Source organism: Protopterus annectens, chromosome 8.part0 (assembly GCF_019279795.1).
Source record: "Protopterus annectens isolate FY-2018-M chromosome 8.part0, PAN1.0, whole genome shotgun sequence".
NCBI classification, from domain to species: Eukaryota; Metazoa; Chordata; order Ceratodontiformes; family Protopteridae; genus Protopterus; species Protopterus annectens.
Window position 1 is genome coordinate 1,656,897,544 of NC_056741.1, and position 27,550 is coordinate 1,656,925,093.

Genomic DNA, 27,550 nt, shown 5'->3' on the forward strand with positions numbered 1-27,550 from the left:
GTGTTAAGTGCCTTTCATCAATGCCTGTTATGACGGCTCCATAATTTGTGGGTACAAAGTTAAAGACACCTTGACCTGGAGTCAACAGGATGGTAAGACTCAGTCTGAGTCTGCAATAGGCATTCATTTTTCTGCCCCTCAAAGATCTTATTCCAGGAACCAGAGAGCAAGAAAAAAGTGGTTTTGCAAATCGCAGAGTCCTTACCAGGATTCTCCTGGTGATAGACCTCTATGTAGCAGAGGTGGAGGGTATCCTAACAAACATTGCCCAAGAAACAGAGGTGGACCTCATAAATCAGGGCTTCCATGGTCCCTTTATCAAGAGGCCATATCAGTGTTCCTGAAAGTTTGCTGCACTGCCTCACTGTGGAGGCAGTGGGGGGACACATCTTTGCACCCCTAAGCCTGGCAAAAATTAAAAATAGACAGGTGGGTGCAAAATGTAATTTCCAGAGGCTATTCCATTCCTTTTTTCTGTCCTGATGTAAAGAAGGTGATTCCTAATATTCCATTTAGTCAATGGGAACCAGAAACACTGGAGATTTACAAGCTGCTGGAAAAAAGAGTCATCCAATTGGTCCCCAAAGGCCATCTAGGGTCTAAAGTCTACTCAAGGTTCTTTTTAGATTCAAAGAAAATGGGGGAAGTAAGACCAATTTTGGATCTCAGTCATTTCAATCAGTTCATAAAACAGACAAAACTCCAGATGGCCACAATTCAGTCCATTTTTACCTCTTCTGAGCAAGGACGATTGGATATGCTCGACAGATCTCCAGGATGCTTAATATCACATGAAGATAGAGAAGCAGTCCAGGAGATTTCTCCCTTACTGGCTGGGAGCTAATCACTTTCAGTTCAGAGCCCTGCTGTTCAGTCTCACCACAGCCCCCAGGGTGTTCGCTAAGATAATGGCAGTGGTAGTAGTGCACTTGCATGAGCTCGGGATACAAGATCCGATGATGTAAATTTTCAATCATTCCTCAACATATGGATTCAGATCTGATCCTCAAATCTGACTCAGCTGCTGTTTCACAGCTCATGGATACTACAAGCTGCTGAACTCCTCCCTTACCCATAATGAAGCAGACCCTCTCATTCCACATATCTCATTTGCCGTCATTGTGAACAGATGTGGTCTACAGCTCTCAAATGTTTTTTGTTCTGATAATACAATAAGTTTTTCATTTTTTTCTTTTTTCTGTCTTATAGTTTTTTTACTCCCTTTGCCTTTGACTTACTGCTGCTACTTTCTTTATTACCATTGCTGGTAATTTTTTGCTATTTTTCTCTTCTTTGCTATAGTTGTTGCTGCTTTTTTTTCTTACTCGCTTTTGAGTAATTCTAAATCTGATGATGTAAATCTTTATTCATTCCTTACTGTTAGGACTTCGGTTCCATCCTCGGAACCGACATGGCCATTACCAAGCCCACGTCAGCCAAAAAATCTCAGCTAAGACCTACCCACAATGCCCCTCTCATAGTCTCTTCAGATCATGTTTGCCGCGTTCCTCGTCAGACGTGCCAAGCCTTCTCTCAAGATAAGTGTAGTGTTTTTGTGATTTATCTTTCTAATTACCTTCATCAGTTTTCCCTAAAGATTACCTTTTCGTCTTTAAATTTATACACTTTCTCTCTAAAACCTACACTCTACCTTTGGTAGCTCTTTTCATACCATTGTTGGTACTGTCCCTCTCCCCTACCATTGGTAGGCCCTTTCCTACCACTTGTGGTATTTCTTAGTACCATTGTTGGTACTTTCACTTTTTTCTTCTATCTGTTTTAAAAAAAAAAAAAACCTCTTCTTGTATATAACCTTGCTGTTAGGACATAATGTCTGATAAAGTTAAACTAGGATTTAAACAGTGTGATAAGTGCAGGCGTAAGATGCCCAACTCAAGACGGTCACTCCCGGTGTGTTTATTGTTTGGGTGTCGACCACATCAACGTATCTTGTGATATTTGTTCAAGCTTCAGCAACCGTACATTGGCTGAGTGTAAGAACAAGCTGATTCTGAAGGGTGTGATGAAAACACCATTCTTGGAGGCTCTTTCTGGGATGAAGGTCTCACTCGGTTCCAACATCTCAGTCCTCCTCGGAACTGAGTCGACACTGGGCTTCTCCCGTGCCTTCAGCATGGACTGCTTTGGCACCAGGCTCCATTTCTTCTCCCTCGGTGCCACCCTTACTTTTTACTCCAACCACTGTACCAGCTTCGGCATTTTGACACAGGCTCCTACTACTGTACCTGCATCGGCATCATCCATGGCCATGGTGCTGATGTCTTACAGCTCCACTGACTATGACTCCATCGGTTCTTCTTACAGCTCCACTGACTCTGACTCCATTGGTTCTGAAGGTTGAACACCTTCCCAGAACCGGATACTCTCCCACTTATGACCCCTTTTTGGGACGCCAGTTTAGTCCATTTCTTGACAGACCTGAATCTCCTTTGGCCACTTCCTTCAGAGCCACCAGGAGTCTTTCAGAACAAGATGTAAGGAGGGTTGTGGACCAGCTTTTGGCAGCTAGAGGATTACCCACCCATGCTAGGTCTTCCTTCCCTCTTGGAACGGAAGCTCATGGCTTATTCACCTGTATATCCTCCTCCAGCCTCTTCCCAGGCCCTGGAGACTTCAGTACCGATGGCCATCCCGGTGCATTCTGTCTCGGCTTCAACAGTGGAGGCTTCCCTGTCGGCACCGATTACTCTTGCTGCAATGGCTCCGTTGGAACCGGTGCACAGTCACAGCACTGATTGGGCTGTCGGCACCGTGGCTCCTCGTTTGGCGCCTATTTTTTTGGTGGCACCATCTATGGCCACTGCTTCCCCAGCAGCTACCTGTCCTCTCAGAGCTCCTCACCTGGAGGTAGGCTCCTCAGGGTGGGGTGTGACCCCAGTTCCGAGGTTGTCCTTCTCAGTTCCGGGCTTGCTTTCCAGGTGATGGAGAGGGTCCTTGCCTCAATAGGCTTGCAATTGGCACCATTAGTGTCGACACCAGAGCCCCCCTTCTAGTATGCAGCTGTCCCAACCCCCTACTCTGAGATCCCGAGCACGGGAGGTGCAAAACTTTCCCTTGAAGGAAACCCTTTCTCCGGAGTCCTCCTCAGAATATCCCACTGGAGAGTCACCCCGGAAGAAACTGTGCAAGAGGAAGCATCTTAATTCCCCTGAGGAATCCATCACTGAAGACATCGATTGTGATGAGGGAGAAGAGTCCCCATGGTCTCCCCCCGAAGACATCTCATTTGGAGACATTCTCAAGATCCTCAAGCAGAGGGGAGACTGGAAGCCCTCCAACCCTTCTTCAGAGGAATCTGTGTTCTTGCAGGCCTGCCATGCTCAACCATCTACTTCCTGGGTGACTCCACCTGCAGATGAGCTTTCCCCGGACAACATAGAACCTGTCCCTCGGAGGCCAGATAAAATTTTATCCACCCCTGAAGACCAGCCTAATTGGTCCAAGCAGCTGATAGTTGATTCCATGGTTGTGGCAGCGGCCACCAAGAGGGAACTAGCAGAAGATAGATCCACTGTTCACCCCCTGAACAAGGAGTCTTGGGCTATGGACAGACTGGGGAAGTGGGCCTACACTTCAGCAACCTTTGCCATTCAGTCGCTGGATTATCTGGCACACTTTACTCACCTCCAAAGAGACCTAATTTCAAAAATGTCTGCCTCTTTGGCGGGGTACTGCCTGAGGAGGTGTGTGATACAGTTGCCTCTTAGCTAGCTACCCTGGAATCCATCTTGAACTCCTCGATGCACTTGATCTCTCACGTCACCGAGGGGGCAGCTCAAGTAGCCGCATCAGGCATCATCATGAGACGCATGCATTTGTGTGATTTTGCAGACCCCTTTAAATCTTTCTTTATCAACGTGCCTGTTGACGAATCTTCCCTTTTTGGTCTCAAAGTAAGACACGCACTATCATGTAGTGAGAAGGACGGAAATACCTTGTCTGCTGTGGGCATACATTTTTCCACCCCCCAGAGATCCTACTCCAGGAACCAGAGGGGAGGGAAATTGTGGTTCAAGAAGTCCCAAGGATCTTTTTGTGACACTCGTGATGAGCAGTCCTCCCGGGGCAGAAGGGGCAACTCATTGGAAGACGTCCCTTTCAGGGCAGAGGGGGGCTGCGCAACCAGGGTGCTAGAGGTTCCTTCTCCAGCCGACCCTTCCAGTGCTCCTGAACAGCGGCCCAATTGATTTCCTCTGGAAGCAGTTGGGGATTGATTTTTCCTGCACCTACAGGCCTGGCAAATCATAACAGTGGATGCATGGGTGCAGGGAATAATAACCAGAGGTATCATATCCCATTTGATCTTACTCCCAGACCCGTGAAATGAATCCCCAATGTCCCACCCAGTCAGAGGGAGGCTGCAGCCTTAGAAATTGAAAAGCTGTTAAGAAAAAGAGTCATCCAGCCAGTCCCTCCAGACCAGAGAGGATCTGGGTTTTACTCGAGGTTCTTTTTAGTGCCAAAAAAGTCAGGGGACTGGAGACAAATCCTGGATCACAGCTTAATAAACAAATTCATAAAACCTCAAAAATTCAGGATGGTCACGGTGCAGTCCATCTTCCCCTTTCCTGGGGAAAGACAACTGGATGTGCTCCGTAAACCTCCAGGAAGCGTATTACCACATAAAGCTAGACAAATGCTCCCGGAGATTTCTCCGCTTCCGGCTGGGAGCCAATCACTATCAGTTCAGGGTATTGCCCTTTGGTCTCTCGACAGCCCCCAGAGTGTTCACCAAATGTATGGCAGTCATAGTAGCTCATCTCCGACTATAAGGATTCCAGGTGTTTCCATATTTAGATGATTGGCTCCTTACCGCCACAACCAGAAATCTTCTCATTCTCAGTCTCTCTTACTCTCCCTTTCCTATGGCCTCATCTGATTCACAGCCTGTGGATCCTGGATCAATCCCAAGGTCTGCTGTCTCATCCTGAGGGACTGATTCACCCCAATCTCCAGAGCCTCAAGCTCATAGCTTGGTTTCTCCACTTCTGATGATTGCCAGGCTACCTGATATTTCTCCGCTTTCGGCTGGGAGCCAATCACTATCAGTTCAGGGTACTGCCCTTTGGTCTCTCGACAGCCCCCAGAGTGTTCACCAAATGTATGGCAGTCATAGTAGCTCATCTCCGACTATAAGGATTCCAGGTGTTTCCATATTTGGATGATTGGCTCCTTACCGCTACGACCAGAAATCTTCTCATCCTCAGTCTCTCTTACTTACAAGGCCTTGCTCTTCACTTAGGTATCACGGTCAACATGGACAAATCACAAATGTTTCCAACAGGAGCACTGGAATTCATTGGAGCGATCTTTGACACAACGTCCAGTCAAGCTTCCCTTCCTCCTCACAGGCTCTCAAAAATAAGAAGCCAGATTTAAGTCCTCCTTCCACAGACATTTGTACCGTCATGCCTTGTACTACACCTATTGGGATCTATGGCAGCAACCATTACCTTAGTTCCACTGGCGAAGTAGCACATGAGACTAGTACAGTGGCTCCTTTTATCACAATGGTCGATCTTAACCCACCCTCTCGACCACATGATACGCCTTTCAAACCTTTGCAAGAAAGAAATGCTTTGGTGGATGAAGCCAGAATCAAATCTTTGGTGTCGACCATTCTGCCTTCCCCAACCCAAGGCCACGATGACCAAAGACACTTCCCTGTTAGGTTGGGGGGGGGGGGAGCATTTCCAGGGAAAGACAGTCCAAGGCACCTGGTCCCCCATGGAGGCCAATTTGCACATAAATGTCCTGGAATTGAGGGCAGTTCTCTTAGTGTTGCAAGCGTTCCACACATCCCTTCCTTCCAGGACCATTGGAATTCAATCGGACAACATGTCAGTTGTCTGGTATATCAACAAACAAGGTAGAACCAGGTCTTACCCCTGTGTCAGGAGGCCATGAGAATTTGGCACTGGGCGATGGCTTCCAACCGCTTTCTCATAGAAACACACATTCCTGTGAGTTCCAATCTTATTGTGGACAATCTGAGCAGGAACATTCTGATGCCTCATGAGTGGTCCCTCAGTCCTATAATAGTGGATCAAATCTTCCGCCCTTGGAGCAGGCCTTGCTGCAACCTGTTTGCTTCTCCCCTAAACAACAAATGCAGAAGCTACTTTGCCCTGATCCCCCCTCAGGGGGACTCACTGAGGGATACTCTGACACATGATTGGCCCCCAGGTCTGTTGTATACCTTTCCCCTGTTTCCTCTCATCTCGAAATTCCACCAGAGAGCTCAAAGGTTGAGAAGCAGAGTGATCCTCATTGCTCCTTATTGGCCCCGTCAAGTCTGGTTCCCTTTCCTATGGCCTCATCTGATTCACAGCCCGTGGATCCTTGATCAATCCCAAGGTCTGCTGTCTCATCCTGAGGGACTGATTCACCCCAATCTCCACAGCCTCAAGCTCATAGCTTGGTTTCTCTACTTCTGATGATTGCCAGGCTACCTGATATTTCATCTCCTGTTCGCGAGATTCTTCTGGCTTCACACAAACCTTCCACCAGGAAAATTTAATGTGATAGTGTTCAATCTCGCCGTTTGTTCTTACACATGGGTTCGGAGCCGATCCTCGGCCTCTTGCAAGCTCTGCATCGAGAAGAAGCTCGAGATAATCTAATACCCACAATCCCCCTCTGCCTTTACCTCAGATCTAGTTTGCCGCTGCTGCGTTCGCATCGTTGGGAGCTAGCTCGAGCGTCTAAAGCTAAGATATAACTTTATTTGTTATATTTTATTGGATTTCTTATTACTATTTGATATTTCTCTGATATTTGTGTGATTGTGTTGTTTACTGGATAATTTCTCGATACCGTTAAACTGTTTTATCGGTTAGAATTGTTCGGGGCCTACAACCTTTCTTAAATTTAATAGGATTGGACCTTTATACCGGATTTGACAATTTTTACTCGGATTTGACAAATTTTTTCTTGGATTTGACTGCATTACTGGACTTGTCTTTTACTTTTATAATGTCTGATAAGGTAAAGTCAGGTTTCAAGCATTGTCAGTGTGGCCAGAAAATGTCAGTGACTGACAACCATAGTTCCTGCGTCTACTGCCTTGGCCCTCTCCACTTGCAAGAGGACTGTTCCATCTGTCACTCTTTTAGTGGGAGGGTCATGACAGATAGGCGCAGAAATATGGACAGAGGTTTATTGAAACCCTCTTTTCAGGAGGCTCTTGATGCTTCTGACCAGGCATCAACGTCCTCTAAGGAATCCCAAGTCATCGGCTCCGAGCTCTTCAGCAAAGGTTAGATCACCGGTTCCACAGACTTGGGCCGAGTGTTCAACTGGTATCGGTTCCTGAGCCTCGAGTCTTGGAACCGGTGATGGAGCTCCCTCCTTCGACCTTATTGAGGTCGGCTCCGTCTTCGGTTCCTTCGACCCGTTCTTCCTCCAAACTCTCTGATATCGATGTGGATCACGTGGTGCAGAAGTTATTGGAGCATTCGGCCCTGTCCAAACTTATTTCGGTTTCCACCCAGTTGGTGTCGAAACTTGAAGGCCTCCTGGTGTCTCCATCCATTCCTCCTCCGAGACCTGTTCAGTCTTTGGAGCTGGAAGAGGCTGATCTACTGATTGTGGAGCCCTCGGGTCCAGAACCGTCTTTTTCTCGGTCTGTTCCTCTCACCTCGACTCCGTCGGACCCGATACCGGAGTCTCGGAGCCGACGGTCTGTCCTTGGTTCCGGGCCGAGTCGAACCGTTCCGACTCTCCCCTCGGCCTCGGCGCAGATCGATTCGGCTCCATCCTCGGGTCGATGCCTTGTGCCTGTGTCGGGATTCTTCCCATTTCCTCAGAACCGGAGATTCTTCGATGCGGGACCGGGCGTTCGACCTAATGAGGAAGGTGTTGTCTACCCAGACAACCACATCAGTGGAAGCAACCTCTCCTCCCCATAAAGGGCCGTTATCCTCCTCTGCACCCACGGCCACATCCAAGCGTCGGGCACCAGTGTCTCAGCCACCCCTGGAGGTGCCCCTCTTCCTCGGAGGCTTCTTGGATGCTCCGCGAAGTCCCTAGGAAAAGATTGTGTAAGAGGAGACACTTGGATTCTCCACAAGAATCCTTGACATCTGATACTGACTTAGATGAGTCAGAAGGGTCCCTAAGTCACCTTCGAAGATGTCTCTTTTCGACATATTGGAGATCCTGAAACAGAGAGGTGACTGGCAGTCCCTTCCCCTTCTGAGGATGAGTCAGTTTGCTGAAGGCATTTGGTGCTCGCCCTTCCTCCTCCTGGGTCACTCCGCCCTTTGATGAATTAATGGAACTAATTGCTGGAGGCTCCTGACACAATGGAACCAGTCCCAAGGAAACCAAATAAATACATCACGGCACCTCAGGACAAGTCCTACCTGACAAAAGGAGTTCCAGTGGAAAGGAGATGTCAGAGTCTTCCTCATCTGTCCATCCCCCTAATAAAGATTCTAGGACGATGGATAGGTATGGGAAGCGCATTTTCAGTTCAGCGGCTTTTTCCATGCGATCCCTGAACTATTTGACCCATTTTACACGTCTACAGAGGGATCTAGTCAAAGAGTTGGGAGATACCCTCCAGGGTACTACAGATGCTGCTGTCTCGGAGAAAGTGACAGCACAACTTAATACCCTTACATCCATTGTGAACTCGTCCATGAGGCTGATTTCCTACTCAGCGAAGGTTCGAGTAGGGCAGCAGCTTCAGCGATTGCTCTTCGTAGACAATCCTGGATGCGCTTATGTTCCTTTGGAAGCCTTCAAGTCTTCCTTTACTAACGCCCCATTTGACAGTGCCACTCTCTTTGGCCCCAAAGTAAAGGAGACCCTTACCGGTGTGAACAGGAGGGAAAGACTCTGTCTGCTGTCGGAGTCCGTTTTCCACCCCAACCAGACCGTGCCCCCAAGCAGCAACGTGGTGGAAAATGTGGTTTGGAGATGCCCCTCTAGAGGCAGAGGAGGGGCAGAGGGTCCGCAACATCAAGGTGACAGGGATACACTCCTGGTAAACCTTTCCAGCCTGAGAGGAGGCCCGACTGTCCTGCTCTGGAGGCAGTCGGGGTCGCTTTATACCCTCAGGCCTGGCAAAATGTAACTACAGACAAGTGGGTAAAAGCGTGGTTACCAGAGGTTACAACATACCCTTTCTATCCCATCCCATTCCAAAGAAAAGACTCCCAGATGTACCGCCCATCTGCGAGAGCCAGCAGCTATAGAAATTTCAAAGCTGCTAGAAAAGAGTCATCCAACCAGTCCCAGCGGACCAGCAAGGATTCGGACTTACTCAAGGTTCTTTTTAGTTCCAAAGACAACAGGGGACTGGAGGCCCATCCTGGACCTGAGCTACCTCAATACCTTCGTCAGGAAAGAAAAGTTCCGAATGGTCACGATCCTTCCATTCTTACAGAAGGACGACTGGATGTGCTCAATAGATCTAGAGGATGCATACTACCGCATCAAAATGGCCAGGGCATCCAGAGATCATTTGCGCTTCCGGCTGGAGGCCAGACACTTTCAATTTGGAAGCCTGCCCTTTGGTCTGACCTCAGCCCCAGGGTCTTCACCAAATGCATGGCAGTGGTAGCGTCTCACTTGAGACGCCAAGGATTCCAGGTGTTTCCGTATCTGGACGACTGGCTCCTTTCTGCCACCACCCAGCCAACTATTACAGGCCAGAGACTTTACTCTTCAACTGTGTGTTCACCTAGGGATTTCCGTAAACTTCGAAAATCCTTACTTCAGCCATCACAAAATATCTTGTTCATAGGAGCAGAATTAAACACACGTCAGTTAATTCTAAGACTTCCCCCAGAAAGGATACTATCACTTCAGACTCATATACGTCTTCTACTCTTGTCAAGGAAATCTCCAGCAAAGCTGGTACTGAAGGTGTTGGGACTCATGTCAGCCTCCCTTATTGCAATACCCTTGGGAAGGCTGCACATGAGAGTCCTACAATGGCTACTGTTTGCACAATGGTCGTTTCAACAGCTACCTCTAACACACGAGATTCTTATAACGAAGACATGCAAAACAGATCTAAACTGGTGGCTTCAAATGTGCAACCTTTCCAAGGGGAGACCATTTGTGCTAGTGACCACGGACGCTTCCCTGATAGGGTGGGGGGGCATCTTTCAGGGACAGACAGTCCAAGGCGAATGGACCAATTTGGAGTACAATCTGCACATCAATGTTCTAGAGTTGAGGGCAGTGTTTCTAGCGTTGCAACACTTTGCTCCCCTTCTTCCTCTGGGAACTATTGCAGTTCAGACGGACAACATGTCTGTAGTCTGGTACATAAACAAGCAAGGGGGAACCAAATCCTATCAGCTATGCAGAGAGGCCATGAGAATCTGGCAATGGGCGGAGTCCACGGGTCACTTTCTAATAGCCATTCCGGGTCATCCAACGTCATAGCCGACAGGCTGAGCAGAGCAATTCTGCTAGTGGTCCCTAAAACAGTCAGTAGCGCCTTCCTGCGACCTGTTTGCGTCTCCAATGAACGCCAAATGCAGGAGCTACTTTGCCCTATTACCCTCCAGGGGAAGTCCCCAGGGACGCACTGGTTCACGATTGGCCCCCGGGACTCCTGTACGCATTTCCTCCATTTCCTCTGATTCCAAAGTTTCTCCAGAAAGCCAGAAACCTACACAGGACAATAATCCTCATTGCCCCATTCTGGCCTCGTCAAATTTGGTTTCCCTTCCTGAAGACTCACTGCATTCGGGGACCTTGGATTCTGGACCCAGAGCCAGATCTATTGACTCACTCGTCAGGGGCTCCCCATCCCGCGCTCCTGTCCCTCCATCTAGCAGCTTGGCTGCTCCAATTCCCAACTTAGCCAGGTCTGATCTTTTATCGCCAGCAGTTCAGGATATATTGGTGGCTTCTCATAAAGCTTCCACTACTAAAACATATTCTAGTAAATGGAAGCGATTTGTATTCTGGGCAAATACACACCAAGTGGATCCTTTTACAGCTCCCTTGAATAATATATTAGAGTTTTTAATGGATAGTAGGAAAGGACTAGCAGTTACCAAAAGAACTCTTTCTAAGTGGTTAACAGATTGTATAATCTATGTCTACGATTCTTCAAATCAAACTCTTTTGCACAAACCCAAAGGACATTCCACAAGGTCAGTGTCTACATCTTTGGCTCATGCAGCCCGCCTACCACTGGGCTGCTACTTGGTCTAAGCCACATACATTTATTTCTCATTATAAAGTAGACAAGGCTTCTAGGGACAGGGCAACCTTTGGTTCCACTGTGCTCAAGAACGTCCTTCCGTGAGTTCCTCAGGAACAAGGAGAGATTGAACACTATCACATATAGAAGTTATGTCCTTACCATAACGTTCCATGTGGAGTGTTCATCTCGCCTTTGTTCTTACATTCCCACCCTCCCGCCCTAAGAAGAACGTTCTTTGATGCCTGGCCAGGATCATCCTGCTACTGCTTCTACAATTATTGTGTACATAGTTGACATATATATATATATATGTATATATATGTCTATTTGTCTTACTATATATATATATATATATATAGTTATGTATAAATTCTTATTTCTGGACATATGTGATGTAAGCATGAATGTGCTCTCTCTGGAGATTGGTTTGCTTGCAAACTAGATCTGAGGTAAAGGCAGAGGGGGATTGTGGGTATTAGATTGTCTCGAGCTTCTTCTCGATGCAGAGCTTGCAAGAGTAAGAACAAAGGCGAGATGAACACTCCACATGGAACGTTATGGTAAGGACATAACTTCTATTTCTAGTAAGTGGGCTAGGTTCTCTAGATGGGCCAAAGAACATAACATAGACCCCTTTTCCATGCCTACTCAGAAGATCCTACAATCCCTAACTTCCCTATTACACGCAGGAGCTTCAGCATTGACAATTACTGTGCATTTAGCAGCTATTGAAAATTTTCACAATGGAATTGACAATTCTTCTGTTATGTCACACCAACTGTGCAAAACCTTCATGAAAGGAGCATTACATGTTACACCTTCTGTCAAGCATCCAATAAAGCCTTGGGACTTGACATTGGTGCTTCAGTCGTTAACAAGTCCTCCTTTTTTTTAACTCATGTGATATGAATTTTTTGTCTTGGAAAACTCTACTTCTAGTAGCCCTTACCTCAACAAGAAGAGTATCTGAGTTGCAGGCCTTGACTGTCAAGAGACCTTACTTGATTTTTCATAGGGAAAGAGTGTCCCTAAGTACTGACCCCTCCTTTTTGGCCAAGGTCATTTCTGGGTTTTCCATTAATCAATCTAGTAACCTACTATTTTTCTTCCTTCATCATTCAAATAGAGGGGAATACCTTTTGCATACCCTTGATGTTCACAGGCAACTTTGTTTCTACTTGGACAAAACTAAATCTTTCAGAAAAATGGATCAATTGTTTGTGGCTTTTGCAGGACCTAGATTGGGTAGGCCTGTCTCCAAAATGACTAAAAATACCATTACTTTCATCTACCATCAGAACAAAGTGTCCTTACCTTTCAGAATAAAGGCTCGCTCTACTGGATCGATGGCTGCTTCTGTGGTCTTTCATTCCAGAGCCTCTATGGATGATATCTGCTCAGCAGCCACTTGGGCAAGACCTCATACCTTTATCATTCATTACAAATTGGATTTGGCCTCCAGGGGATGAGCATCTTTTGGTTCTGTGGTGCTCAGAAATGTCCTTCCTTAGGGCCACCCAGGACTCAAGAAGCTAGGGACTCGGACCTAACAGTAATGAATGAATAAAGATTTACAACATCAGATAAAGAAGTTATGTCTTACCATAGCATTCCATCTGTGTTGTAGATCTTTATTCATTCATTACTTCCCGCCCTCCTTCCCCCTGCCTGGACTCCTGTTGGATTTTAGGATTTCCATATTAGTTAAAGTATTTGCTCAGACAGAGCCTCCTACTGTCTCTTTTATTACTTCTATACTATAATGGCGGGCAGACTCGATCTGAAGAAACTATGAGAGGGGCATTGTGGTTAGGTCTTAGCTGAAAGAGTTTGGCTGGCATGAGCTTGGTAATGGCTGATTTGGTTCCGAGGACGGAACTGAAGTCCTAACAGTAATGAATGAATAAAGATCTACAACACAGATGGAATGGTATGGTAAGGCAACTTCGTTTTACCATAGTTGGTAATTCCCCTTTTTTTTCTATTGCTATTAACTGGCATTTTTCTAAATACCGTTCCTGGTAGCTGTATTATATTTTTCTTCTGATTGCCCCCAAAAAAATGTTATCATTAAAAATGTTGTAATTAATAATAGCACCTCTTCTCTTTACTTATTTTCTTTTTCTGGTGTGGTACTGTGCTGAGCTATTATTATGGCAGCTAAATCGTCACGGTTTAAAAATAGTCAGTAAATGCAGACATAAGTTACCTTTGTCCAATTCACATAGTCTTTGTGTTTATTGTTTGGGATCAGAGCATTTGCAGGCTCCATGCTCCATATGTAAAGCCTTTAATCATAGATTTCTCATAGATAGGAAAAATAAATTGATCCTCAAAGGTCTTTTTCTGTTGGCCTTTAGAGAGTCACTAACTGCAGGTCAAACCTCCAGGCATGAGAAAAATGAGGCAAAAAAGAGGTCTTCGAGCATCCTAGCTCTTCTCAGTCTTTTTCAGATCCGACATTGGAGCCTTGGAAGAAGACTCAAAAAACTTTGAAACCGACGTAAAAATCCTTGGATCTGACAACTTCAGACACCAGATCCATCTCTTTGGATTCGAACCTTTCAGAGTACAGACATTTACCAAGGACAAAGATATGTATCTTCCATGAATCCAGTTCACTCTAGGCTCCCATTGACCTTCCCAGAAAGACACATATCTCTTTCCATTGCCTCTTCCCATTCATCCAGAAGTCTCACTGAAGTGGATGTGGACAGAATGATGAAGTTTCTTTTGATACAAATTCAGATGGGAGTTCTCCAGGTACCTACCCCAACAGTTCCAGAGACCTCTGCTTGTACAAGCCCACCACGTCTGGCTACTTCTCAGATCCATCCTTCAGTTTCAGAGCCCTTGGATCTGAGACCCCAGGAACTGTCTGTTTCAGATCTGAAGATGCCTTTTTCTTTGGATCTGATGTCTTCTCTGAGCTCGCTGGCTCTGACCTTTTCAGAAACTATTGCTCTAGGACCAGAAGGTTTGTTGTCGGATCCTAGGAGCTAGAGTTGACTCCCAAATTGTCGAGCCATCTCTGCTGTCACAGCCTCAGCATTTGATAGCTCGGCTCCAACTTCTGCCTCAGGGGGCAGTGTCTTCAGATCAGAGGGAATAGTCAGTCCAGAGGCATGCCTTCTTGGCACCGATGGTTTCTTTCTCCCTGGGACATTCTGCCATCGAGGTGGTAGAGAGAGTTTTCTCTTCTAGAGATCAGATGGCTCCTCCCTCCTCAGATCTTCCTTCTGTTTCTCAGATGTCTTTGTGTCATGAACCTCAGCATTGTACTCTGCAGGGACAGTTAAACCAAAGTCTTCAGGTGACCCCACAGGGCAAAATTATCTCTTCCAATACTTCCCCGGAACATCCCACTAAAAAAGTCCCTAGGAATAGGAAGTGCAAGAGGAGGAACTTGGACTCCTCTCAGAAGTCTGTGACAGAAGATACTGATTTTGATGAGAGGGAAGGGTCCTCAAGATCACCTCCTGATGACATCTCATTTGGAGACATTTTAGAGATCCTGAAACAGAGGGATGGATGGTCTACCATCAACCCTTGTCAAGAGGAATCGGTATTTTTGGAGGCATTTGATACTGGCCCATCTACTACCTGGGTGACTCCACCCACTGATGAGCTCATTGATTTTTATTTCTCAGTGGGTGTGGAAGGAACCGGATTCTGTATAGCCGATCCCTAAGAGACCAGGTAGGATCCTGGCACCATCAAAGGGAAGAAAATTTTTGAACAAAGGAGTACCAGTAGATGCTATGGTCATGGCAGCAGGCATCAAGAAAGAATTTGCGGAACAGTTCTTCTGTGTTCATCTCCCTAACAGGCATTCTGGGACATAGGACAGGTTCAGGAAGCATATGTATGGATCAGAAACCTTTGCTGTCAGGTTCCTGAATTACGTGGCATATTTTTTTTCAGATTACAGATAGATTTGATTAAGGAACTCTCAAAATTCCTGTCAAGGACTAGTGCTGCCAAGTCTTCTATTGCTTCAAAGTTAGTGACCTTTTAGTCTATCTCAAATTCTTGTATGAGGCTTATTTCACATGCAGCTGAAGGAGCCTCATGCCTGGATGCAGCTCTGTGACTTTGTGGAGCCCTTCAAGTCATCCTTCATCAATGCTTCCTTTGATGGAAGCTTGTTATTCGACTCTAAAGTGAAAGACACATTTTCTAGGTGTGAAAAAGATGGTAAGACCCTGTCTGCTTTGGGAGTACATTTTTGACCCCTCAAAGAACATTTTCCAGGAATCAATGAGGTGGTTGAAAGATGTGCAGGATATTCCAAGGTCCTTTCCATGATCCATGTGGAGAGAGTTCCCCCAGGGGAAGAGGGGGGATCTGAAATGGTAGACACTGCCCACATGGCAGAGTAGTCCTACAAAACCAGGGATCCAGAGATTCTTTTTCCGAGGGACCCTATCAGTGCTACTGAAAGATTGTCCACCTCTGGAGACAGTTGAGGTTTGCTTATCCCTGCACCAGAGAGCCTGGTTAGATATAACAAACAATATTTGGGTGCATAGGATTATTTTCAGAGGCTATACAATTCCCTTTTTCCCTACCGCTACAGCTACAGCTACAGAACAAAATTCCTGACATTCTACCAAGTCAGAGGAAAACAGCAACTTTGGAAATTCAAAACCTGTTAGAAAAAAAGAGTCATCCAAGATGCTCCCCAGACCAGAAAGGATCTGGAACTTACTCAAGATTCTTTTTAATGCCAAAAGAAAACAGGGGACTGGAGACCAGTTTTGGATCTAGACAATGCAAACAAATTGATTCAGCATACAAAGTTGCGGATGGTCACAGTCCATATTGCACAATGATGACTAGATGTGCTCAAAAGATCTCCAGGATGTGTTCACTATCACATAAAAATGAACAGATGATGCAGGAGATATCTACGCTTCCAGCTGGGAGCCAGTCACTACCAATTAAGAGCACTGCCTTTTGGTCTCACCACAGCACCCAGGGTGTTCACCAAATGCATGGCAGTAGTAGCAGCTCACTTCAGACTCCAGGGAGTTCTGGGTATTTTCCTTATCTAGACTATGTACTCCAAATTTGTTTAAACTTTGGCATTACAATCAACCACAAGAAATCTCAGCTTCGACCATCTCAGACATTAGAATTCGCAGTGGCTTTTTTCAATACATCAATGACAGCATCTCTCCCATTACTGAAGGTTCAAACCATTCATATTCAAGTCAGAAGGATACTCAGAAATTCAGTACTACCAGCCTGAAATGTATTACAGACCCTGGGATCGATGTCTACAACAATTGCACTACAACTAGTAAGATACCATATGAAGATCCTCCAGTGGACAACCCAGTGGTGGTCCATTTTACACCAATTTATGTCCACCAAATTGAGCATAACTCAGGCCTGAAAAAAATACCTTTGGTTGTGGATTCAATCAGATCAAATATTACAAGGCTGTCTATTCATCCTTCCTCAGCCCAAGGCCATAGTAATTTCTTGGGGAAGACTGTTCAAGGCATGTGGTCCCCCCAAAGAGGCCAACCTGCATATCAATGTGCTGGAAATGAGATCAGTACTGCTAGCATTGCAGGCGTTCCAAGACACACTCTCTTTTGGAACAGTTACGATTCCAGTGGATGATATTTCTTTAGTATGGTACATGAACATGCAAGGAGGAACCAGATCTTACCCTTTATGTCAAGAAGCTATGAGAGTATGGCAATGGGCAATCCCTTCAAACCGATTTCTGATAGCAATGCATATACCGGGGAAATCCAACAAGAAAGCAGGCAAGATGAGCAGGTCCATTTTATTACCTCACAAGTAATCTCTCAATTCAAAAGTGGCAGAAATGATGTTCTGCTGATGGGGCCAGCCATGCTGCAATCTGTTTGCATCTCCCCTGAACAATTCTTTGCCCTAATCCCTCCACTGGGGAAGTTACCGAGAGATGGTCTCCTTCATGATTGGCCCCCAGGTCTCCTCTATGCTTATCCCTCAACCCCCAAAATTTTTCAGAAAGCATCCCAATTGAAGAGCAAAGATATCCTCATTACCCCTTATTGGCCTCGACAGATTTGATTTCCCTTTCTTATAGGTTCATAGGTGTTCACTAAGCTAATGACCACAAGGGCCTTTTTAAGCCTAGATCTCTGACAAGCTCTGATACCCTTGATAAGTGTAAGTATGGGTCTGGGAGATGAACCAGATTGCCTGTGTCCATTAGAGACATAGGTGCCAAATCAGAGATGAATTTCTGGTTTGCCATCCAATTATCCAAGTTGCACTTGAATTGGGTTAGAGAGGAACCAGATCTTACCCTTTATGTTGAGAAGCTATGAAAGTGTGTCAATGGACAATCTCTTCAAATCAATTTCTTTGGCCTCATTTAGTTTACCCACCTTGGATTCTGGATGCAAATCCAGACCTCCTATCCCACCTGACAGACATGATTCACCTGGACATTTTGGGCTTAAAACTGACCTCATGGTTTCTCCAATTCTGTTGATAGCCAGACAATCTAAATTCTCTTCTCCAGTATGCCACATTCTTTTATCTTCCCACAAACCTTCCACTAGAAATATTTACAAAAGCAAATGGAAAAGATTTGTGCTTCGGGCTCAACAAGAAGACATGAACCCTTTTTCAGCACATGTATATAAAATTCTAGAAATTATGGCTTTTGTCTTTAATGAGGGGGTTAGTCCTTCTATGGTCAAGGTTCAGTTGGCTGCTCAAGGTTCAGTTGGCTGCTACTTCCAGGTTTTATATAGGAGCACTGCAATATCACCACAAAGAGAGAGTAGAGTGCATGTTCAGCAGATAAAATCAAAATAAAACCAGCACAATTTAATAAAGAACAGATAAAATCCTTCAAATAACAGGATGTAAATCCTCACAGGCAAACAGGATGAGGGCTTTCAACTATGACTTCATCAGATCCTTGTTTGAAGGATTTTACTTGTTCTTTATTAAATTGCGCTGGTTTTCTTTTGATTTTATCTGCTGAACACGCACTCTACTCTCTCTTTGTGGTGGTATTGCAGTGCTTGTGTTCAGTCTTCAGTCATTGTTTTAACACTGCAGTCTTCAGTGGTTAGTGTTTTTTTGTTTGTTAGTTTTCATATAGAGGTTGATAATTCTACCATGGGGTCTTCATTTCTTTGTAAAGCCTTTATAAAAGGTGTCTTTTTACTCAAACCACTTTTTAAGGACCCTACTCCACCTCTGAAATACTTGACATGGGAAAACTATTTTTGTGATAGCCATAACATTGGCTAGGAGAATTTCAGAGCTTCAAGCTTTATCTTTTAAGTCTCCTTATTTAATTTTCATAAAGACAGCATGTCTAAGAACCAGTCTTTCTTTCCTAAGGTGGTGTCAGGATTTAACATTAATCAAACTATTAACCTTCCTGTATTCTTTCTAAATTTTGCAAACAAAGATGAATATATTTTGCATTTATTAGATGTCACAGACAATTATGTTTTTATATTCACATATCTGAGAAGTTTAGAAAATCAGATCAATTATCTGTGTCCTTCTCAAAATCCAGATTTGGTCAACCAGTTTCAAAAGTAACTTTATCAAAATGGGTGACAGACTGCATTTCTTTTGTCTATAAAAAGTTTGATCTAGTATTACCAAATCCTTTAAAGAGCCCATTCAACCAGGTCCATGACAACTCATCAGCCTTTCTGTCCAGTACTTCCTTGGACAATATTTGTGCGGCTATGACCTGGACCAATCCTCATACTTTTATTACCCCTTACAAATTGGATCTGTTGGATCTGGTCTCGTGGGGAAGAGCGGCCTTTGGCTCTACAGTACTCATGAATATGGCCCCTGGAAAATAATATTGGAGTCCAAAGAATACTGGTGGCAAGTCTTTTTAAATGCAACACAGTTTCCAGGGTTAAATGACTCAACATCGCTCACCAGTATTCTAAAATTAAAGGCATACAATAGATAGTATATAACTTTTCCTGTGGCTCCACCATCCTCAGAAATGTCCTTTCTTGATACACCCAGATATAACAGCTTGAGAATCTGTCTCATGTCTTGAATTAGATGAGAATAGACAACAATGGATACCAAAGTTATGTACTTACCATAACAATAGATCCATGTGGTCTGATTTTAGTCTGGTTTAACCTCCCATCCATCCATCCATCCCCTTCCAAGTTATTTTGTATGGAGGGCTTTGAGATGATCGGGTGACCTCCCCTCTATACCCTGTCTGTAAACAATGCTGCCTGTGGCAAATGCTGTCACAATATGTTAACTGTCTTACCTGGTCCATTTCCATTTTCTACATTGAGACTGCCTTTTCTCTTTAATAGGTATGCACATTTTTCTACAAAGCAACCTCAATCTGAGGTATTGGAGTGTAGTATAGGGAATTATGAGTAGGAGAGGAGTCAGAGCTCTGGAACTTAGGAAGTTTAAAATTTGGTGTTGAGGTCGGATCGGATATGACATCCCGTATGTTGAACCATAGATAAATAAGACATCTTGGATCTATCGTTTTGGTAAGTACATAAATTTTGTTTTTCATAATTGTCATGAAGCAATTGGTCGATATGATTAGGAAAAACTCAAAGCTGGATCTGTTATGTATGCACCATGTTTTTTTAATAATTAGTCCACTGTGCATAACGTTACTAAATTGCTTACTTCATCATGATTCTGCATACAGTGTATTGTTCTGTTATCCTTCCTATGTTACTACCTTATTTTTATTTTCATTTGAATCTTCTATCCATTCACTAAATGGCTGTATATTTCCCTCTCTTTGAGTTTTTAATATTAGTCCTTGGTACATTCACCTGTCTTCCCATGGTTCCTTACATGCTGTTCAAAGCAAGTGTTTCCAGTGTATACTTCCTTTTTTTCCTCCCTTTCCTTACACTTGGAGTAATTTTGATTATTTTCCTTTTTATAGTAAAATCTTTCCATCTCTTTTCTTTTAACTTCCTTTTTCCTGTTTCAGTTTATTACATGCATAATGTTTAAAAAATTTTCTTATCCCTGTCTGATTGTAAAGTGATTTGTGTATTTTAATGATTTCCCATTGCCTAAACCAGTTTTTATTTTTTTGCCTAACAATTTATGACATTTCCTTATTTATTATATATTTGCAGTTTTGCAACTGAGCTCGTGTAATGACCCTTTTCAGTTATAAGCCAGGTAGCATGTACAGTAGTAGATGCAACAGAAGTTTTAGAAAGTACAATTTTCTTCCCTCTCTGTATATTTTCATTCTGCCAGCCATCTCCTTGTTGTTCGGTATGTACATAGCTAATACAAGGAGCAATGCAATTAGTATATTCACTGATTTGCATTTCAGAGTTCAACAATCTATGTATTTAGCTTTATTTCCTGAGAATTGCATTTATTGCTCAGCTTGTATTCTGTAAAAATTTAAGTGCAACTGGCATTTGATCCAAAAAGTATAATTGTACTTGATATTTATTAATCTTTTTCTTGCTTTTGTTTTCTTTTTGTAATGCGTAGGTAGTTTTTTTTTTTTGGGGGGGGGGCAGAAAAGACTGATTATGGCTCACCCTGCATTTGAATATAAATGTCTATGCCTTGTTAACTGCATTCAGCACTTTGGTCATTAATGGTCATTTCAGTTTGTGTTGATTTTAGACCACGCAGATACTTAGTCTGTGACTTATTCTGCTGTATATTAATTTCTTGTGTTAAGTTTTGCCTCATTCTGTAATTATTCTTCATTGACTTTTTCTCAAGTCTGCTTAATTAGTTATCAGTTAAAATAAAAACCTCATGCAATAGCTCTTACCTCATTTAAATGTATTTATTTATTTGTCTGTTGACTGTGAAAGCCTAACTGGGCAAAGCCCATTTTCAGCAGAGGCCTGGTAAGAAATGCTCCATCAAAAAGTATATTTATGTGAACAATTATATTTAAATGAATATTTGCAGTTTCAAGAGGAACAATTGTTGCATAACAGAAATTCAGTAAAGACTGTGTACATTAATAAACTGAATGGTATGAGATGTCTCATTTCCATAGAGGTTAGATAGTGTAGATACATTTTTAGTAAAACCCTAAACCCTGACAATGTTTCAAAAACATTGTTATGTTGATATAGCAGTGTCCTGTGAATTTAGCATAGAGAAAGGAAGTATCATCAGAGGTACCGTGAGGAGAGGGATATGGTGAGGAAAAGTGCTTAGATATGGTAGAAGAGCTATGGGTTTTACGTAAAAAGACAGAGGTCACAATGTGTTAAGTAGGACAGGAGGATGCAGAGATTAGTCTCATAGTGAAGTCATTTTAGAAGATTTTAAAATGCTGCCAATAGCTTATACCTCCTGTTTTACATTGTTTTCATTTTGAGAAATGCCTGTTTTATATTTCTCAGTGTTTTTAAATGAACAAGTAACTATAGCAATTTAATCCTTACTGTAATCTGATTTTTAAATAATTTAAAAGAACATTAGTCACAATAGTTTGTTAACCATATTAACAAAGAAAACTGTTTGCTTCTATAATTTCTTACAGCAATCAAGTCTATCAGATTTTGAAGAGCCAAACACAGAAGAGGAAGCAGCTATAAAGATCCAGGCCACTTACAGAGGATATGCAACACGACAGGAAGTGAAGAAACTGAAAGCCAACAAGTATGTATTTCAGTTGTGCTACAAACTATTTGATCTGACAGGAGAACTTGTAATTACATTTGCTGTGTTGGATTGCTGGCTGTACTAAGAATAATGAATTCTATACTGAGGTGATGATTAAACATCTGGTCTTCAGAAGTATCTCGCTGTCCTCACATATCACTGTTATTCTATAAAAAAATGGTGAACATGAAGGAGCCAGTTTAATGTACCGAATTTGTGGCTGTTTGCTATGTGTTTTGGCGTAGAATAATTCATGGTCAGATATTTCACAAAAAAAGGATTTGCATGGTGCATTTTTACCCAGGAGCCTAATAGTACTATCATAGCTTAATGCAGAACAAATTGAGGGATCAGTCAATGACGTCCCAAAAATAAAGCTCATGCACAATATTTCCAGTGTCACTGAATCACCAGTGTAACCCATAGTTTGGTACATTAATGAAAAAAGGCACATTTCACTTCAGGAGTACATGTTGGAAATGTATCTTAATAAATATAAATTAGAAGATAAAATGCTTTATTGTAAATGGCATAACTCCTTCACTGCTTTGCATATACAAACCATTCTTCAAGGAGCTATTAACATTGTTTGGACTGATTTTCTTTCCATTTATGGAAATAATTCCTATAACAGATGCACACAGCTGGGCTATAATGTTATCATTATTAGAAGAATTAGCTTAATATGTTCTCATGTAATATGCATGAAAAATATGCTTGTAAATTAAATACTTCAGCATGCCCCACAGTGCAGCATGCATAATACATTTAAAAAATAAACTCCCCAAAACTGAGGAATTAATCACTGCAACTGTAATAAGTGTTACTTTTTCCGATCTGGGTTAAGGTTCCATTTATCATTCTACCTTGCAAAACTACATTCAAAGAGTTAAAAATCATGTGCAAAGAATTTTATGGAGTTAAAAAGTGTTTCTTTGAAGCCGATTGCATCTTTGTGCTTGCAGTCACTAATGTACAATAAAAGGAAGGTTTATTTTAATCATATGACAGCTCAAATTTAATTTAAAAAGTCATAACAATTTGAGAAAATGAAGCCTGCTCATCTGCTAGTATTCTCTGTCTCTGTTAATATGTCCATCAGGATGTCCTGACATCTTTGGGGATGTAAGGCTTACCTGATTAACTGTGGAAAAAAATGCAAGCAATTAGTTTTCTCCTAAATTGTTAACATTAACAGCTTGTTAGAAAACTAACTGCTTTGCAGTTATTTAACAAATTGCAGTTCCCAACCCTTAACATCTTTTAAAAAACAGTTTTCTTTAAAAAAAAAAAAAAAAAAGAACTCTAGGACTTCTGAACATTCACAGAAAAAAATAACTGCTTATTTTGTGGCTTCTCAAATCAAAGTGATCTGAACCTCCTTGTCAAGAAAATGGCAATGGCAGGGATTTGAGCTTCATTTTAGTTTAAATTTTAGCTACAAGATGATTACAAAAATCTTACTTTTATTATAACGAGTGATCAGAAGTACAAACGTGATCGGCTTCATAGTAACTTTTATGAACTAGACAACATTCTGTCCACAAGATCTTTAAAAATATTTTATTTCAGATTGTTTTACTGAGCTTTTTTCCCCACTCAAGCAAGAGGAGCTAAACATGTGCTCCATAGTCCTAAATCTAAATCCAACTTATTAAATATTTGGCTATAATTTTCCCCCATGAACATCCTGTTAATTTTTTTCTGTTGCCACTTTCAGTGGCTCTGACTTGTTCCTCTACATATAGTTTGTGTAGAAATACAAAAATGTGCACTTCTTGTGTCATTGTGCCCATCCTGTCCTTTGCATGTATACCAGCTTCAGAATGCATTACAGGCTGTATTGTATTTACATACCTGATGTCTATATAAACCAAAATAGGATTTGCTGCATAGAAAGTAGCCATTAATATTAACGGCAGTGGGATACCACTTTTCACACCACCATGAAATAAACTAGTCACTAGGGATTAAGTGTCTCAATGAATACGCAGGTATACTTGATAGAAAATAAAACTATTGTAGCTGTCTGATCTTGTGTAGCTGTTTGTGATCTTTTCTACCCAATCCTTCTTTTGTTACATCTTGTATATCCTTAAAGACTCTCCATCATATTACACTGTATCTCTTTCTCTGTCTTTCTCTGACAGTGTGTTCTTGGGCATTGCCATAAACAGTAATCCCAGTGGTGCCTTTCCAGTTCCACCTGAACCACTTAACTGTCGCTAGTGCACTCTGTCTAGGTTGTATCCCTGCATTTGTTTACATGATGGATCATTTTAGCATATTTTCACATCCCTGCTTCTCCATAGATGTCACCATATTTAACAATAATTTTCTTGTTTATGAAAAGACAAAACAGTATAGGTAACATGGAAAAAAGCTGAAAACCATAAGTACAGATCTCTCACACTTCTAGAATGATAGCATTTTTTTACCATAATTAAACATATCATCATGTGATAAACATAGGACATCATATAATACATAAGGCATGACTCCTTGGGGTGAGGTTAGTATCAGTTACTTTAAGCAGGTCATGTAGATCCACCAACAGGCGGTACATAGTCAGTAGTGGCATCCCAGTGAGACAGAGGTACAATAACGAGGCACCTGTAGTATGCTGAAGATCAGGCATTCACCTAAGAGAATTTATTTAAATTGCTTCATAAGTTAAAATTGGCTGTAATTCATGGACATTTCTATAAGTGTTTTCATGAAGAATGCACTTGTCTGATAAAGGAGCTCTGTGTTTGCCCACAAAGAATTTGTTTAACAAAGAACTGGACATAAACAGATATTACACAAATAAGATGATAATTCTCAGCTGAATGATATACCATAGGTATGCCAAAGGTAGAGTTGCACATGTTGCAATCATTTTTTATAATTGAGGATTTTTAAGGTTTTCTAAATATAGGCTGAATACATTTAGATTCACAAAAATATTTATTTTATTTTATTTATTTATTTATTTATTTTGCTTTTGTTTACCAGGTTTGTATGACTTGATTTAGTCAGAAAAAAAAAATTTTCATTGTAGGCCCAGGGAGAAAAGCTTCAGCATATTACAAATATGTTTTAAACATTCAGTAATATACATGAACAGACATTAAGTAATGTACATTAACCAGTACACATACATTTGAAATTAGATTATGTTCCTATTAGATTACGTTCGTATAAAAGTAGAGGCAACTATAACAGTATACAAGATACTTATGCAGTAGTAGATGTTGAACATTGAGCATTTGAAGAGCTGTATTAGTGGGTGTGTCATATCAGTAACAGATCATGTGATTAATGCTTAGAAATTCAAAGAAATGGAAGTGTTGGGAAGGACCTAAATATCAAGGCCATCTGCTGCAAAGTCCGATCCCCATAATACACACTTGTGCCATATCAGTTTCACATTAGCAGGCAGCTTGTGCGGAGTCAGGTAAGCATTGTTAAAGAGCATGAATTTTGGTGTATGAATTTAGAATAAGGTAAATTTTGGTAAGTGTTATAACATATTGTTACTCAATCTGGATAGGTATTTATTTTTTTAATTGGGATTGCTGCTAATAATATGATATATGTTCATCTGAGTAATACGTTGTATTAACTGAGTTAGAGAAATAAGAAGAAAAGGTTCTTTGATTTGATAATTTGGTTAAGATGCAACTAGCTTGAGACTTTATTGATGTCACACTTAAAAGATTAGAGAACATTAGAAGACTACTACCCCAATCAATTTAGCTACAGAATAGCACTTTTAAAGGCCACTGGATTCTCATTGCAAGCATTTAAAAATATAATATTGTTTGCTATGATATGGTACAAGAAAATATTTCTCAGCTTGGGAAAGTAGAAAAGGTTCATTGTTTATAATAACACAAGAATCGTCAATAAGAAGTTGTAACAGTAGGACTTCATTGAACAAGTCAGGTTTCTTTAGGAACATATACATAACAAATATTAGTACCTTGATGTATAATGAAAATTTGAGCATGTTCATAGGTAAGTACTAGGCTAGCTGCCCTTGCAGACCATTTTAAGCCTATCCAGTTCCCTTTATTGTGCTCAAAATAACCTATCCCATTTGATTATAGATTCGACTTACCCATCCCATGGTTAATAATTATATATTACCCCTAATGAGAATAACTGGGATCACACCATAGACAATCTGACGCATTTAAGAGCTGCCTCTGTCCATTAGTAGTACAGGGGGCAGCCCAGGGGTAATTTTTTCTTTCTCATCCATACATCTAAGTTGCACTAGAATATGGGCAAGGATTAACTTTGTTTGTTTTATGCAGATGTAGATTCTGTTATGCAGGGGAATGACAATAGCTGTTCTCCATTTGCTTGGTACAAAACATGTATGAAGGCTGAGGCTGAACAATGTTGTTATGGATGTGTCTAAATCATGCTTCATGCTATTTAAGATACATCCAGGGATATTGTCAGGACCCATTGATGCAATATTTTTAGCTTTTGATAGCAGTTTTAGGACTTGGTCTTGTGTAATAGCCAGAAGCAAGCCATTTTCAGGTATGACAGGAGGAGAGGAAAGAGGGATAAAGTCTGAACGGAATTTATTGGCCAATAGGTTTGCTATGTATTCAGCCTAAGTGTAGGTCAATTGTAATGTAGATTGAGAAACCTTTATCTTTTTTTTCTCCTCCTGCTCAATAGCTGGTCTAAATGTGTGGATGGTGTTAGAGCCCTGCACAGCCAGATTGCTCTCTGCTGTTTTAAGCCATGTCTCAGCCACTACACAGGTGTCAATGTCCTCCAATGTTTTGTCAATGAAAGGAATTGCTTTTATCCCAAATACCTAAGATATTTATATATGATGTTGTCATTGTTATCCAAAGATAAATACTGGAGTCTGTGTTAAAATGACCTGAGATGCTACGTAGTTTAATTTTTTCTTATTTTTCTTAAGTACTATATAAAACTGATACATCTGGTGTCCTAAATCCCCTTTAAACTTCAGATCTGTTAAATTGTTCATACTTATATTCATATTGCTGTTTTCCCAGAGAAATGTGGAGATAATTCTGTTTGCACCTCTGAAGGTGTCAAACAAAATATTTGTTTTTTGATTTATTACAGAAGTAGAATATCTTAGGAAATGTAATCATTTATTTCCAGATGATCTTGGAAGCAGGCTAAATTTAAGTTTCTAAATTAATTTTGATTTTATCCAAAGTTGAGTTAAAGTTTGTATGGATAAAACTACAAGTCTCAGATATGTACTTTACCCCTAAGCATTTAAGATAATTTAATAAAATATTTAAATTGCACACTAGTGGCAACTACACTTTATTGTTGGTGTCTTTAAGAACAATAGTGATTTGTCAAAGAGTATGTTATATCTGGATGGCTCGGCTGTAATTAATGGGAACTTCCAGTAACTGGGAAATGGCTTTTGACTGATTCTGAAAATGTAAAATGGTATCATCTGCAAGTAATGGTTCCAACAGTAATACAAAAAGATACATCACAAGAGCCATCCTTGTCTGGTTCCTGTTGAGATGTTTATGGGGACTAACAGCCTGTCATTTATGGAGAGACAAGTGGAAGCTGAGTGATACAGAATTTTAATAGTTTGGACAAAGCTATCCAAGAAAGAGATTTGTTTTCAAAACACCAAGGAGGAAGGAGCATGTACATAATCCTTAATTCCAGAGCATAGACAGCATGTTGGTT

The 27,550-nt window shown here is 41.8% G+C and overlaps 1 protein-coding gene across 1 annotated transcript in view; it reads left to right on the plus strand.

Annotated features, from left to right (window-relative positions):
• Positions 1 to 27,550, plus strand: part of SPA17 (sperm autoantigenic protein 17) — an 804,953-nt gene that overhangs the window by 653,950 nt on the left and 123,453 nt on the right. The window contains exon 4 of the mRNA XM_044081178.1: positions 21,726 to 21,844. Within this exon, the coding sequence (XP_043937113.1) occupies positions 21,726 to 21,844 (119 nt within the window). The remainder of the gene's footprint in view (positions 1 to 21,725; positions 21,845 to 27,550) is intronic.